Here is a 14,020-nt window from a genome sequence, read left to right as displayed (position 1 = left end):
GCCTCAGAGGGTGGTGGAGGCAGGTTCTCTAGATGCTTTCAAGAGAGAGCTAGATAGGGCTCTTAAAAATAGCAGAGGCAGGGGATATGGGGAGAAGGCAGGAACGGGGTACTGATTGGGGATGATCAGCCATGATCACGTTGAATGGCGGTGCTGGCTCGAAGGGCCAAATGGCCTACTCCTGTGGCCTATTGTCTACTGTCTATTGTTTTGTGTCTATCTTCAGTGTAAACCAGCATCTGCAGTTCCTTCCTACCCATTTGCACTTCTGTCGGCTGCAATCTTACCCCATTGACGGCCAAGTCAGTGGATATTTTTAAGGCAGAGATAGATAGATTCTTGATTAGTACGGGTGCCAGAGGTTATGGGGAGGAGGCAGGAGAACGGGGTTAGAAGGGAGTGATAGATTAGCTTGATGGAATGGCGCAGTAGACTTGATGGGCCCAATGGCCTAATTCTGTTCCTATTACCTTTGACCTTATGATTTAGATGGTGAGCTGTTTGTAGATCTCCCCTACTGAAGTGTATGGCCTCATTGTGTCCCACATTAGACTCCATTTCCCATGTTTTCTGCCACTCACCCAACCTTCCTATATCCTGTGGCAGGGTCCAAACATCCTCATGGCCACATGCCCTCCTCTGCAACCTTGAATGCCTTACACTCTGCCCCTTCCTCCAGGTTATTAATATCAATCTGTCCAAGCAGTGGGTGCCGAAAGCTGCCCGTCACCCGACTGAGCACTGCTGGAGTCCTGACAATGTCAGATGACCTTGTGAGCCCCTCATCCCGATAGGGCAATACAGCAGCAGACAGGGGAGGAGTTTCCAGGCAGAGACTACGAGGGGACAGCTGGCCACTATTGTCATTGGCAATGCCAGGCTATTGGTGTATGTTACATACACAACACATGTCCCTATGCCTGACTTAGTTCTGGCTTGGAACACTAGTTCCACAAGTTCCCTTCACAACCTGACTAGATTTTATCCTTACGTTACATAATGTATTTGATGGTACTGAGCTATTCCAAGCTATTGTAATATTTGAGGCCTGGCCGATTGAACTATTGGATCCTAATATTCCAAAGACATGTAGCGTCTCAGGCAACACATTTACCAACTTATCATTGTAGCTTATTCCTGATAATTTCATTCCACAGCGAAAAATGGGACTAGATTTCCAAATGGCAATGAACTCACCTTGAAACCTTGAACCTTGAAGTTGGATGCCCAGTATTGTACATGTCCCTTTTAATCATTATCTGGGGCTTTTGCTTAGATCTGTATATCAGGGGACCCCTTTGCCTGTGGGTGGGAGACTAGTAGCAGGACCTGGCACCTAATGTGCTACTGCAGACTGATTTCAATAGACAATAGACAATAGGTGCAGAAGGAGGCCGTTCGGCCCTTCGAGCCAGCACCGCCATTCACCGATCATGGCAGTCTTGGTTATCCATCTCATACCCATCTCAAGACTGTCTGAAAACAGGTGGCGACCAAAATCTACCCTTTTCTTCTGAGTCCTGGCAAAAGCACAAAGGTTCATCCTGCAAGTTTTCACGCATGGATAGTCAATCTATCAAAGAGCAAAGGTCTTGGTTCTGCCGCTACTCCAACCAGGTATACCGACCCACACTGTCAGCAGTTATCCCAGTGAGGGGCGTCTGTGGGTTTTCAAACCAAATGTAACACGGAAATGTCAATGTCTTCACTCTTCTCACATGGTGGTGGCCCGTCGATATTGACGATGGCAGCCAAAACCTGTGTGTGAATGGGTTTAAGGTGGAGAAGCTGTTGCACTGTAACAACTCCATCCTCTTGGCCGCAGAACTCAGAGTCCAGTGGTAGGAAAAATCCTCTGGGCTGGAGACTTCTTGGCTGCAGTGGATGGCCAGGTCGTCTTTAGTGCTCTGACTAGCCCTTCGCATTCCACAGTGCATTGCTGTGTCGTCTTTCCAGCCGTTGGTTCATAAAGATCTCTTCCGCTTGGTCCGCCAAAGCAGACTTTCCATGGAGGATGAGCACGTCCCACAGGTTGAACTAGACTACATGGTACCAGTTGCAAGGCTGCGCCTTGACCTGACATTCCAATTCTTCTCACATAGTTAATAAGAAAAGCACAAATTGGAATGGGGTGCCGGGGTTTCAAGAAATAAATTGCAAATGATTATAAAGTGCATTTCACAAACCAGTCCTACTTTATGTAATTGCACAGGGTGAACGTGGCCATGATGGCGTTGGTAAACCAGGACTCCCTGGTCCTCCAGGACCCATCATATCTCTACAAGAGGTGAGCCCTGCAGCCTTTTGTCAAAGTCCCGGGAGCAAGTTTCCTGCCTATGAGTGACACAATTTCCCATTCATCCTGTCCAATGTGATTTTATATTCCAGTTGCTGATGAACGACACTGAAGAGGCTCTAAACCTGAATGGAATCAAGTTATCGATCGCTCCTCCTGTGAGTATTGAGTCCTAAACTCATGGTGTACAATGACTTTGTTAATCCTTCTTGGGTCAACTGCAAACATTGAAAATTAGCAAAAGGCCATGTCACATTTCCACTGCCTACCCCACAAAGTTAATTTTGACTGACTCCCCTCCCCCCCCCTCAATCTTTGCACATCCCCAAAGCCTTTAATTTCATGCCTCATGTATTTTGTGTTTGATATTGCCGTTGGCAGATTAATTTCCCTCCTGGTAAATTGTTGAATCTACAGTAACTATAAATGCACATTCAACAATGGAGTTCACACTGAGAGCAAGGTGAAAAGTAAAAGTGGCAGGCAGACAAATCCAGGGCAAAAATCAAAAAGGGCCACTTTTCAATATAATTGTATAAGGGGTAAGAGTGTTTTAAAAACAAGCCTGAAGGCTTTGTGTCTCAATGCAAGGAGCATTCATAATAAGGTGGATGAGTTGAATGTGCAGATAGCTATTAATGACTATGATATAGTTGGGATCACGGAGACATGGCTCCAGGGTGACCAAGGCTGGGAGCTGAACATCCAGAGATATTCAATATTCAGGAGGGATAGACAGAAAGGGAAAGGAGGTGGGGTAGCGTTGCTGGTTAGAGAGCAGATTAACGCAATAGAAAGGAAGGACATTAGCTTGGAGGATGTGGAATCGATATGCGTAGAGCTGCGAAACACTAAGGGGCAGAAAACGCTAGTGGGAGTTGTGTACAGGCCTCCTAACAGTAGTAGTGGAGTTGGGGATGGCATCAAACAGGAAATTAGAAATGCGTGCAACAAAGGTAAAACAGTTATAATGGCTGACTTCAATCTACATGTAGATTGGGTGAATCAAATTGGCAAGGGTGCTGAGGAAGAAGATTTCTTGGAATGTATGCGGGATAGTTTTCTAAACCAACATGTAGAGGAACCAATGAGAGAGCAGGCTATTCTAGATTGGGTATTGAGTAATGAGGAAGGGTTAGTTAGCAGTCTTGTTGTGCGTGGCTCCTTGGGCAAGAGTGACTATAATATGGTTGAGTTCTTCATTAGGATGGAGAGTGACATTGTTAATTCAGAAACAAGGGTCCTGAACTTAAAGAAAGGTAACTTTGAGGGTATGAGACGTGAATTGGCCAAGATAGACTAGCAATTGATTCTTAGTGGGTTGACGGTGGATATGCAATGGAAGGCATTTAAAGAACTATAACAATTGTTCATCCCAGTTTGGCAAAAAAATAAATCAGGGAAGGTAGTACACCCATGGATAACAAGAGAAATCAGGGATAGTATCAAAACAAAAGATGAAGCGTACAAATTAGCCAGAAAAAGCAGCCTACCAGAGGACTGGGAGAAATTCAGTCCAGCAGAGGAGGACAAAGGGCTTAATTAGGAAAGGGAAATTAGATTATGAAAGAAAACTGGCAGGGAACATAAAAACTGACTGCAAAAGCTTTTATAGATATGTGAAGAGAAAAAGATTAGTTAAAACAAATGTAGGTCCCTTGCAGTCAGAAACAGGTGAATTGATCATGGGGAACAAGGACATGGCAGATGAATTGAATAACTACTTTGGTTCTGTCTTCACTATGGAAGACATAAATAACCTACCGGAAATAGCAGGGGACCAGGGGTCAAATGAGATGGAGGAACTGAGTGAAATCCAGGTTAGCCGGGAAGTGGTGTTAGGTAAATTGAATGGATTAAAGGCCGATAAATCCCCAGGGCCAGATAGGCTGCATCCCAGAGTAAAGGAAGTAGCCCCAGAAATAGTGGATGCATTAGTGATAATTTTTCAAAACTCTTTAGATTCTGGAGTAGTTCCTGAGGATTGGAGGGTAGCTAATGTAACCCCACTTTTTAAAAAGGGAGGGAGAGAGAAAACGGGGAATTACAGACCAGTTAGTCTAACGTCGGTAGTGGGGAAACTGCTAGTTATTAAAGATGGGATAGCAGCACATTTGGAAAGTGATTAAATCATTGGACAAAGTCAGCATGGATTTATGGAAGGTAAATCATGTCTGACGAATCTAATAAAATTATTCGAGGATGCAACTAGTAGAGTGGATAAGGGAGAACCAGTGGATGTGTTATATCTGGACTTTCAGAAGGCTTTCGACAAGGTCCCACATAAGAGATTAGTATACAAACTTAAAGTACATGGTATTGGGGGTTCAGTATTGATGTGGATAGAGAACTGGCTGGCAGACAGGAAGCAAAGAGTAGGAGTAAACGGGTCTTTTTCACAATGGCAGGCAGTGACTAGTTGGGTACCGCAAGGCTCAGTGCTGGGACCCCAGCTATTTATGATATATATTAATGATTTGGATGAGGGAATTGAATGCAACATCTCCAAGTTTGCGGATGACACAAAGCTGGGGGCAGTGTTAGCTGTGAGGAGGATGCTCGGAAGCTGCAAGGTGACTTGGATAGGCTGGGTGAGTGGGCAAATGCATGGCAGATGCAGTACAATGTGGACAAATGTGAGGTTATCCACTTTGGTGGCAAAAACAGGAAAGTAGACTGTTATCTGAATGGTGGCCGATTAGGGAAAGGGGAGATGCAACGAGACCTGGGTGTCATGGTACACCAGTCATTAAAAGTAGGCATGCAGGTGCAGCAGGCAGTGAAGAAGGCAAATGGTATGTTAGCATTCTTAGCAAAAGGATTTGAATATAGGAGCAGGGAGGTTCTACTGCAGCTGTACAGGGTCTTGGTGAGACCACACCTGGAGTATTGCGTACAGTTTTGGTCTCCTAATCTGAGGAAAGACATTCTTGTCATAGAGGGAGTACAGAGAAGGTTCACCAGACTGATTCCTGGGATGTCAGGACTTTCATATGAAGAAAGACTGGATAGACTTGGTTTGTACTCGCTAGAATTTAGAAGATTGAGGGAGGATCTTATAGAAACTTACAAAATTCTTAAGGGGTTGGACAGGCTAGATGCAGGAAGATTGTTCCCGATGTTGGGGAAGTCCAGAACAAGGGGTCACAGTTTAAGGATAAGGGGGAAATCTTTTAGGACCGAGATGAGGAAAACTTTTTTCACACAGAGAGTGGTGAATCTCTGGAATTCTCTGCCACAGAAGGTAGTTGAGGCCAGGTCATTGGCTATATTTAAGAGGGTGTTAGATGTGGCCCTTGTGGCTATGGAGAGAAGGCAGGTACAATATACTGAGTTGGATGATCAGCCATGATCATATTGAATGGCGGTGCAGGCTCGAAGGGCCGAATGGCCTACTCCTGCACCTATTTTCTATGTTTCTATGTGAGACCACAACTCTTGCACTAAATGTTATTCCCTTGTCATGTAACTGTTACATTGCAAATGGCTCGATTGTCATCATGTGTGGTCTTTCCGCTGACTGGTTAGCACACAACAAAAGCTTTTCACTGTACCTCGGTACACATGAAGATGAAACATACTGGACAATAAACTAAACTGAACTCTTCGTAATACTATCTTCAGCTGGAAAAACCGCATCTATGATCAGAAATTGTGTTGGTTTTCTCAGCGCTCCAAGCAAAATAGAGCTAATTGTTTTCCCACGTCTTCCGATGGATGCCTGCCTTTTGCAGCTTCCTCGGTGCCTCTTTGCAAGAGGACTGCACTTAAATTTAATTCCCTCTGGAAAACCCTGTGCATCCAATGATCCTGAAGAACATGAATCCAATACGGAATGTTGCAAGGTCCTCTGGATGCATTCCGTATTGGATTCATTTTCGCAGGGAGTAACTGAGGCTGGGATTGCCTCAGTTTAGTTTAGTTTAGTTTAGAGATACAGCGTGGAAACAGGCCTTTCGGCCCACCGAGTCCGTGCCGACCAGCGATCCCTGCCCATTAACACCACCCAACACACGGGACAATTTACATTTATACCAAGCCAATTAACCTACAAACCTGTACGTCTTTGGAGTGTGGGAGGAAACCAAAGATCTTGGAGAAATCCCACGCAGGACACGGGGAGAACGTACAAACTCCGTACAGACAAATACCCATAGTCAGGATTGAACCCGGGTCTCTGGTGCGGTAAGGCAGCAACTCTACTGCTGCAGCACTGTGCCACCTTGCCATGTTGATCTCATTCATTTGGAGAAGGCTCAGGCCGGCATTGCTTCCTCATCACTGCTCCCCAGAGACATCGGTCAAAGACAATTAGTGATGGGGGGGGGGGGCGGGGGGTAGTGAAAACAACCTTGTCCTTATCAAACAGAGCTGCTGTTGAGATGGTCGACAGTTTCATATTGTAAATATCCATATCACCAGCATCCTAATGCGATCTCTTCACAGTGATGCAGTGATCAAGAAAGTGCATCACCAATTTAACATTCTCAGGGCATCTGAGAGCATTCAGCAGGTGGACTTTCAGAAAGCATTTGATAAGGTCCCACATAGGAGATTAGTGGGCAAAATTAGAGCACTTGGTATTGGGGGTAGGATGCTGACATGGATAGAAAATTGGTTGGCAGACTGGAAACAAAGGGTAGGACTTAACGGGTCCTTCAGAATGGCAGGCAGTGACTCGTAGGATATTGTAAGGCCCGATGCTGAAACCGCAGCTATTTACAATATGTATTAATGATTTGGTTGAACGGATTAAAAGTAACATTAGCAAATTTGCAGATGACACAAAGCTGGGTGGCTGGGTGAACTGTGAGGAGGATGTAATGAGGATGCAGGATGACGGACAGGTTGGGTGAGTGGGAGGGTGCATGGAAGATGCAGTTTAATGTGGATAATTGTGAGGTTATCCACTTTGCTGGCAAAAACAGGAAGGCAGATTATTATCTCAATGGTGTCAAGGGAAAAGGGGAGGTACAATGGGACCTGGTGGTTGTTGATCATCTGTCACTGAAAGTAAGCATGCAGGTACAGCAGGCAGTGAAGAAAGCGAATGGCATTTTGGCCTTCATAGCCAGAGGAGTTGAGTATAGGAGCAAAGAGGTCCTCCTGCAGTTGTACGGGGCCCTAGTGAGACCACACCTGGAGTATTGTGTGCAGTTTTGGTCTCCAAACTTGAGGAAGGACATTCTTGCTATTGAGGGAGTGCAGCGTAGGTTCACGAGGTTAATTCCTGGGATGGCAGGACTGTCATATGTTGATAGATTGGAGTGGCTGGGCTTGTACACTCTGGAATTTGGAAGGATGAGAGGGATTCTTATTGAAACATATAAGATTATTAAGGGTTTGGAACTGCTAGAGGCAGAAAACATGCCATTAAGAATGTAGATGAGGAAAAACTCTTTTTCACACAGAGAGTTGTGAGTGTGTGGAATTCACTGCCTCAGACGGCGGTGGAGGCTGGTTCTCTGGATACTTTCAAGAGAGAGTTAGATAGAGCTCTTATGGATAGTGGAGTGGTACTGATTGTGGATGATCAGCCTTGATCACATTGAATGGCGGTGCTGGGTCGAAGGGCCGAATGGCCTACTCCTGCACCTATTGTCTATTATCCATGCGAATTCTCTCAAACCTCCACAGATATGCTAGATATATTTCTCGCAGGATGAATGTCAGGCTGGTATGGCAATTCTCTGCTCTTGAACCTACAGAGAGTGGTGAACACAATCCAGTCTATCCCCCAGTTGCCCAACACTTTAATTCCCCTTCCCATTCCTACTGACCTTTCTGTTCTGGACCTCCTCCACTGCCAGAGTGAGGTCAAATGCAAATTGGAGGAACACCACCTCATATTTTGCTTGGGCAGCTTACAACCCAGTGGTATGAATAGTGACTTCTCTATCTTCAAGTAACCCTTGCGTCCCCTTTCTCTCCATCCCTCCCCCACCCAAGTTGTACCAGCTTCAAAGTAGACACAAAATGCCGGAGTTACTCAGCATCTCTGGAGAGAAGGAATGGGTGATGTTTCGGGTCAAGACCCTTCTTTAGCTTCAAAGTCGTCTTGTTGCGTCTCATTGTGACTTGTTCCCACCTAGTTCACAGCTAACAATGGCCTGTTGCCTTCATCAGCGTTACTTTTTTTGCATATCTTTCATTCATTTGTTCTATATCTCTCGACATCACCGTCTATATCTCTCGCTTCCATCTTCATGGTGTTTTGCGTCTGGAAGTATCACAAAGGACACCTGCCACCCTAGCCATTCCCTTTTCTCTCTTATACCTTCTGGGAGAAGGTGCAGGAGCTTGAAAGCCCAAATGTCCAGTCTCAAGTATACTTCCCCCCCCACAGTATCAGGCTCCTGATTGAATCAATTCTTGGGCACCCCCTCCATGAGGTGCTGTCATGTACTATTACTCTTTACCTCATTTGATTATCCGATTATCGCACGTTAATATTGTTTGCTCTACTTCAGATTGCATTGAAATGGGCACCATTCAGTTTTCATAATCATAATCATATTTTATTAGCCAAGTATGTTTTGCAACATATGAGGAATTTGACTTGTCTTACAGCCATACTAATTAAAAAGCAACAGAACACACAAAATACATTTTAACATAAGTTTTGCGCTCATTGTTGCATTTATCATTACTACATGTGCATTGTTTATGAGCTTCATGTGAACAAGGATTTTCATGGCACCCTGCCTTACATGAAAATAGATTAGACTGATTCTGAATCTGATTTGATAATGTAGCAGTTAATAACTAAAGTCTGGGATTAATGGATTCTTCCTGATTAGTGGTCAGCACTATACGTTGCAGGAAGAATTTAGTTACGATGCACAACAGCTATGACCTCAGTGTGTAGCAGAATAAGCATGAGGGACCGAATGGCCTTTTCAACTTCCTGGTCCAGTAGTGCCTTAGTACATTTCAGTCCTGATCTAGTTTTAAACAGAACAATTTGAGGGACTGTTTAAGAAGGAACTGCAGTTGCTGGAAAATCAAAGGTAGACAAAATTGCTGGAGAAACTCAGCGGGTGAGGCAGCATCTATGGAGCGAAGGAAATAGGCAACGTTTCGGGTCGAGACCCTTCTTCAGACTTTGAGGGACTGAATGCTTTTCTCTTCTAACTGCAACTTCCCAATAGTGCTGCCAGGATTGTTTCTGTAACAGGACAGGGTTTAAAGTCTGCAGTTGGGGTTAATCTCCAGAATTCCCTGCGATTCCCAGCTAATACGCCCCATGCCTGGTGTTTCCTACATTTGTATTCTGGTGGCACGGTGGTGCAGCGGTAGAGTTGCTGCCTCGCAGCGCCAGAGACCGGGTTCAATCCTGACTACAGGTGCTGTCTGAGATATGTTCTCCATGTGACTGCATGGGTTTCCTCTGGGTGCTCTGGCCTTCTCCCACACACCAAAGACCTACAGTTTGTAGACTAACTGGCAGCTGTGAAATGTCCCCAATGTCGAGCTAATCATGGTCTGCACAGACCCAGTGGGCCAAAGGGCCCGTTTCCACACTGTATCTCTAAACTAAACTAAACTAAACACGTTCAAGTTTCCAGAACAAGAAGCTGAGAGTGCTAGGTTTGCAGTGTGAGTTTCACTTCTCCCCTCTGATGAGCTGATTTGCTAGGTTTGCAGTGTGAGTTTCACTTCTCCCCTCTGATGAGCTGATTTATTAATCCCGCTTTAACTTCTCTCCCCGCTTTATAAATTTGATGTCAGTTTTGAGCTCCTTCCACTCCCACACCACTGATAGGGAGGTGGACGCAGACATAAGCCCAGCAGATGCAGTGGTGAAAATACATGGAGCTGTCATATGGTTTGAACCTTTCAATTTATCACCATTTCCTGGAGCTGAACCTCGGCCATTTTATCAATGTTATGTTAACCTCTCACTTTCTGCCGTGGCTCCTCATGACTTTTGAATAAATTAACACAGCCGGGTCTCCTGAAGTGTGTGTGAATGAATCAAAGGATGACGTGGCTGAGTGATCTCTTTAGGGGGGAGGTGGATGTGGAATATTTTTAAGCTTTAGCTCCATCCCCGTCTCCTGCTAAGATTATGTGACTACCGGGCAGTGACTCTGGAACAGATGTGTGACCTAACGCCCTTGCCCTTTCACCCCAATCGCATCTTTTAGCTTGAATGAAACAAGCAGAATCCTTCCCTGCACGTCTGCCCTGACTGCAGAGGTGGGCTGATGCGTTTGGATGTGCAGCGGAGTAACGTTCAAAGCTGACTACGGCTTGAAAAACAGGGAACAGCTGCACCGTGTGATTCCCGAGAGGTTTAACCAAAACAGGATTGTTCAACCTCGAGCCAAATTACCGATGTTTATATTTGCCCCATACTCCGTTTATCTGCTGGTGAATCTCTCACATATTATGTACCTTTGTAGAGGGCATAATGTTTAAACGACTTAGTCCCTTGGTTAAAGGTTAGTCAATCGTGCCCCCTAATTATTGCTCTAGTTTACGGTTACTATGACAACTCCATGGCAACTTTTCTCTCTGCTGCTACAGTGGTCAAAAGTAATTGAAAAGAAACTGCTCCTGGCTGTCAAGTCTTCAAGCCTGGTCCCCTCATGCCTCACCCCTCCTTGCCTTGGGACATGCAGTCCAAGTTGCCCTGGTTACTGTTGTGTGCCCTCTACCCCTTTCCAAAGCTTTACTTGTTGTGAGTATCCCGACTGTAACCTGGATCTCCATTTTAATCCGTGATGGAATCATGAATGCAGACATAGAAAAATAGACAATAGGTGCAGGAGTAGGCCATTTGGCCCTTCGAGCCTGCACCACCATTCAATGGGATCATGGCTGATCATCCAAAATCAGTACCCCATCCCTGCTTTCTCCCCATATCCCTTGATTCCGTTAGCCCTAAGAGCTCCATCTAACTCTCAGCAATGGAGGCTGAAAGGAAACCTCCTTCCTGTAGGATTACGATGTGACCTCCCTGAAGTAGAGGAGAGCAAAGATCAAAGTGTCCAGAGTGAGGCCTTTAATAGTGACATTATGTTGATGCTTCATGTAATGGAGTAATGGTGATGTTATTATTATAATAATAATAATAAGTTTATTTATATAGCACATTTATAGTCAATTTTCATTGACCCCAAAGTGCTTTACATAATTTAAAAATCAGTTCCATACAAAGCATAAAGATGGGTTAACAAAATAATAAAATGCATAAACAGGACACAACATGTAACATAAACATCCACCACAGCATTCATCACTGTGGTGGAAGGCACAAAAAATTTTGGCCGTCCTCCTCCATTTCCCCCCCCCCTGTGGACAAGACCAGAGTCCAGAGTCCAGTCCAGGATTCTCTAAAGCCATGGGATGATTTCTCATAGAAACTATTAAATGAGGATATAATATGTAAGTAATTTGAGAATCAGTTGTGGGGTTCTCATTTGGGAGCAACAGCTGTAGTTGAGGATGTGCTTCCCAAAGCTCTTCGATATGTTGTCGACTAATTGATAGAAATGGATTGCTATAACTCCATGGTGATTGTGGCAATGGAGTGGGGAGCAAATTACCTCCTTGAAAGTGTCTACCCCAGAGAGCTGTTGATGCAGACAGATATGGCGGATATGAAGAGGTACCAAGGGATGGAAGGGGATAAGAAGAAACAGGGGGATTGGGGTCCGATGGCAGTGCATCGCGGTCAGTGACCGTGGGTGGAGACGGGGGAGAGAGAGAAGGGGGAGAGAGAGAAGGGGGAGAGAAGGGGAGGGAGAGAAGGGAGAGAAGAGGGGAGGGGAGAGAAGGGGGAGAGAGAGAGAAGGGGGAGAGAGAGAGAGAAGGGAGGGAGCGAGAAGGAAGGGGGGCTGAGGAGGGGAAGAGAGAGGAGAGATAGAAGAGTGGAGAGGGAGGAGGAGAGAGAGAAGAGGGGAGAGAGAAAGGGGAGAGAGAAGGAGAGAGAAGGGAGAGAGAAAGGGGGAGAGAGAGAAGAGGGGAGAGAGAAGGGGGAGACGGGAGCGTGGGGTTCATTTTCCCACACAAGCCACAGGTGACTGGGCAATCTGAACCCAAGCACCAAGTTGAAAGCGGTCGAAGGTGTGCATCCCTCGGGGCAGCCCCCACTCTCCCACGGCCACCCTCCGCGGGCTGCGGGTCGGGTGGAGAGGAGGTGTGGGACAATGTTCATGCCTTCACAGTGATGTGATGGGCGCGGAGGTCTGGACCAATCGCTGACAAGTCCCGCCCCCTGGCAACATCATGTCCGTTAGTGGACTTTTCTGTTGAGCGGCAGTCGGTCCTTTGGCCTGTAGGCGATGCCGCCTTTCGGGTAGCTGGCGTTTCGACAGAGCGGCCATTCGGTAAGTTTGCTTTTAAGCGACGCAGCCTTTCGGTTCGTTGGCTTTTAGGCGTCACGCCCTTTTGGTTAGTTTGCATTTAGGCGTCCCATCCTTTTGGTTAGGAGGCGTTTCGTCTTCGTAATCTTTCGGTTTATTGGCATTTCGGCCTTGTTTCCATTCGGTTCTTTGGCTTCGACTTCTTTGCATCGGCCTATCGTCCGTCAGCGCCACGTCCGCACACGGACTGGGGGAGTGGAATAGACCCACACGGGTCAGTCAGGGTGATGGGGTGAGTGTGGAGGATCAGTCAGAGATACAGTCATGGTAGGTGATGGAATGCTTGGGGCTATGGTCAGGAGGGAATTGGACATTCAGGGAAGCGGGAAATAATTACGTGTGAAGTGAGCACTTGAAGATGGAGGGTCAGTTAAGGGAGTGAAGGTGAGGCATCATTTGTAGGGATAAAGTTGACAGGGGTACAGTCGGGGAATTGGTTGGGGTTAGTTGGGGAGGTGAATATTAGGGTCAGTTGGGTGGAAGAGATGCTGGGGTTCAGTTGGGGGTGGAGTGCAATGGCCGCTGGGGATGTTGGCCAGAATATGAGTGTTCTGGGGCAGGGGGGGTTGATCATTCACGGGAACTGGCAGCAGAAAGGCAAAGACCATGCACTCCATGGCATCAGCCCGGGTCGGGTCGAGCCCTTTAACACTTGCTAAAGCAGGCCTCCAGCACTCAGGACTTGCTTCACTGACCACGGGACACTAATTGACATGTTACACAAACGGCAAAAGGGATATCATCTGTCTCCACTGGCATGCAGCAGCCTGCGTGTTGTTCCATTAAAACACATTTATTACTTTTAAATTGTCACCAACACAATCTGGAAAATTATACTGAAGACAGCTGCAGGCTCGAAGGCATAGATTTCACAAAACTGTTGCAAATCTCCTGCCCACACGCTCATGTGCTAAATATTTTGTAATGAGGTGAGCATAAACATGGGCAGCGACTGACTGTGCCAAAGGCCTGTTGTGCTACATGTGCGCTATAATCTCCTGTAACTATTTCAGGCACAGGATATTACACAGAGATAGTCCCCTGTATACAGCCTACTAACAACCCTTGTGTCAGCAACATCAATGGCAATCCCCTATTTCCATTGCTAGATTTGACCCCTTTTCGGCTTTATTTTTTAGTTTTTTTGAGTTTTAGAGATACAGCCCGGAAACAGGTCCCTTCGGCCCACCAGGTCCGCGCCGACCAGCGATCCCCGCACATTAACACCATACTACACCCATTTTTACATTTTACATTTACCAAGCCAATTAACCTACAAACCTGCATGTCTTTGGAGTGTGGGAGGAAACCAAAGATCTGGAAAAAAAACCCTTGCAGACCTCGGGGAGAA

The 14,020-nt window shown here is 46.0% G+C and overlaps 1 protein-coding gene across 4 annotated transcripts in view; it reads left to right on the top strand.

Annotated features, from left to right (window-relative positions):
- Positions 1-14,020, top strand: part of LOC129696582 (collagen alpha-1(XVIII) chain-like) — a 294,981-nt gene that overhangs the window by 229,806 nt on the left and 51,155 nt on the right. For all 4 annotated transcript variants that reach the window (XM_055634627.1, XM_055634629.1, XM_055634628.1 and 1 more), the window contains 2 exons: positions 2,213-2,287; positions 2,389-2,454. In XM_055634627.1, coding sequence (XP_055490602.1) covers positions 2,213-2,287; positions 2,389-2,454 — 141 coding nt within the window. The remainder of the gene's footprint in view (positions 1-2,212; positions 2,288-2,388; positions 2,455-14,020) is intronic.

The sequence above is a fragment of the Leucoraja erinacea genome, chromosome 4 (assembly GCF_028641065.1).
Source record: "Leucoraja erinacea ecotype New England chromosome 4, Leri_hhj_1, whole genome shotgun sequence".
NCBI classification, from domain to species: domain Eukaryota; kingdom Metazoa; phylum Chordata; class Chondrichthyes; order Rajiformes; family Rajidae; genus Leucoraja; species Leucoraja erinaceus.
This window is presented reverse-complemented; position numbering and strand designations above follow the sequence as displayed.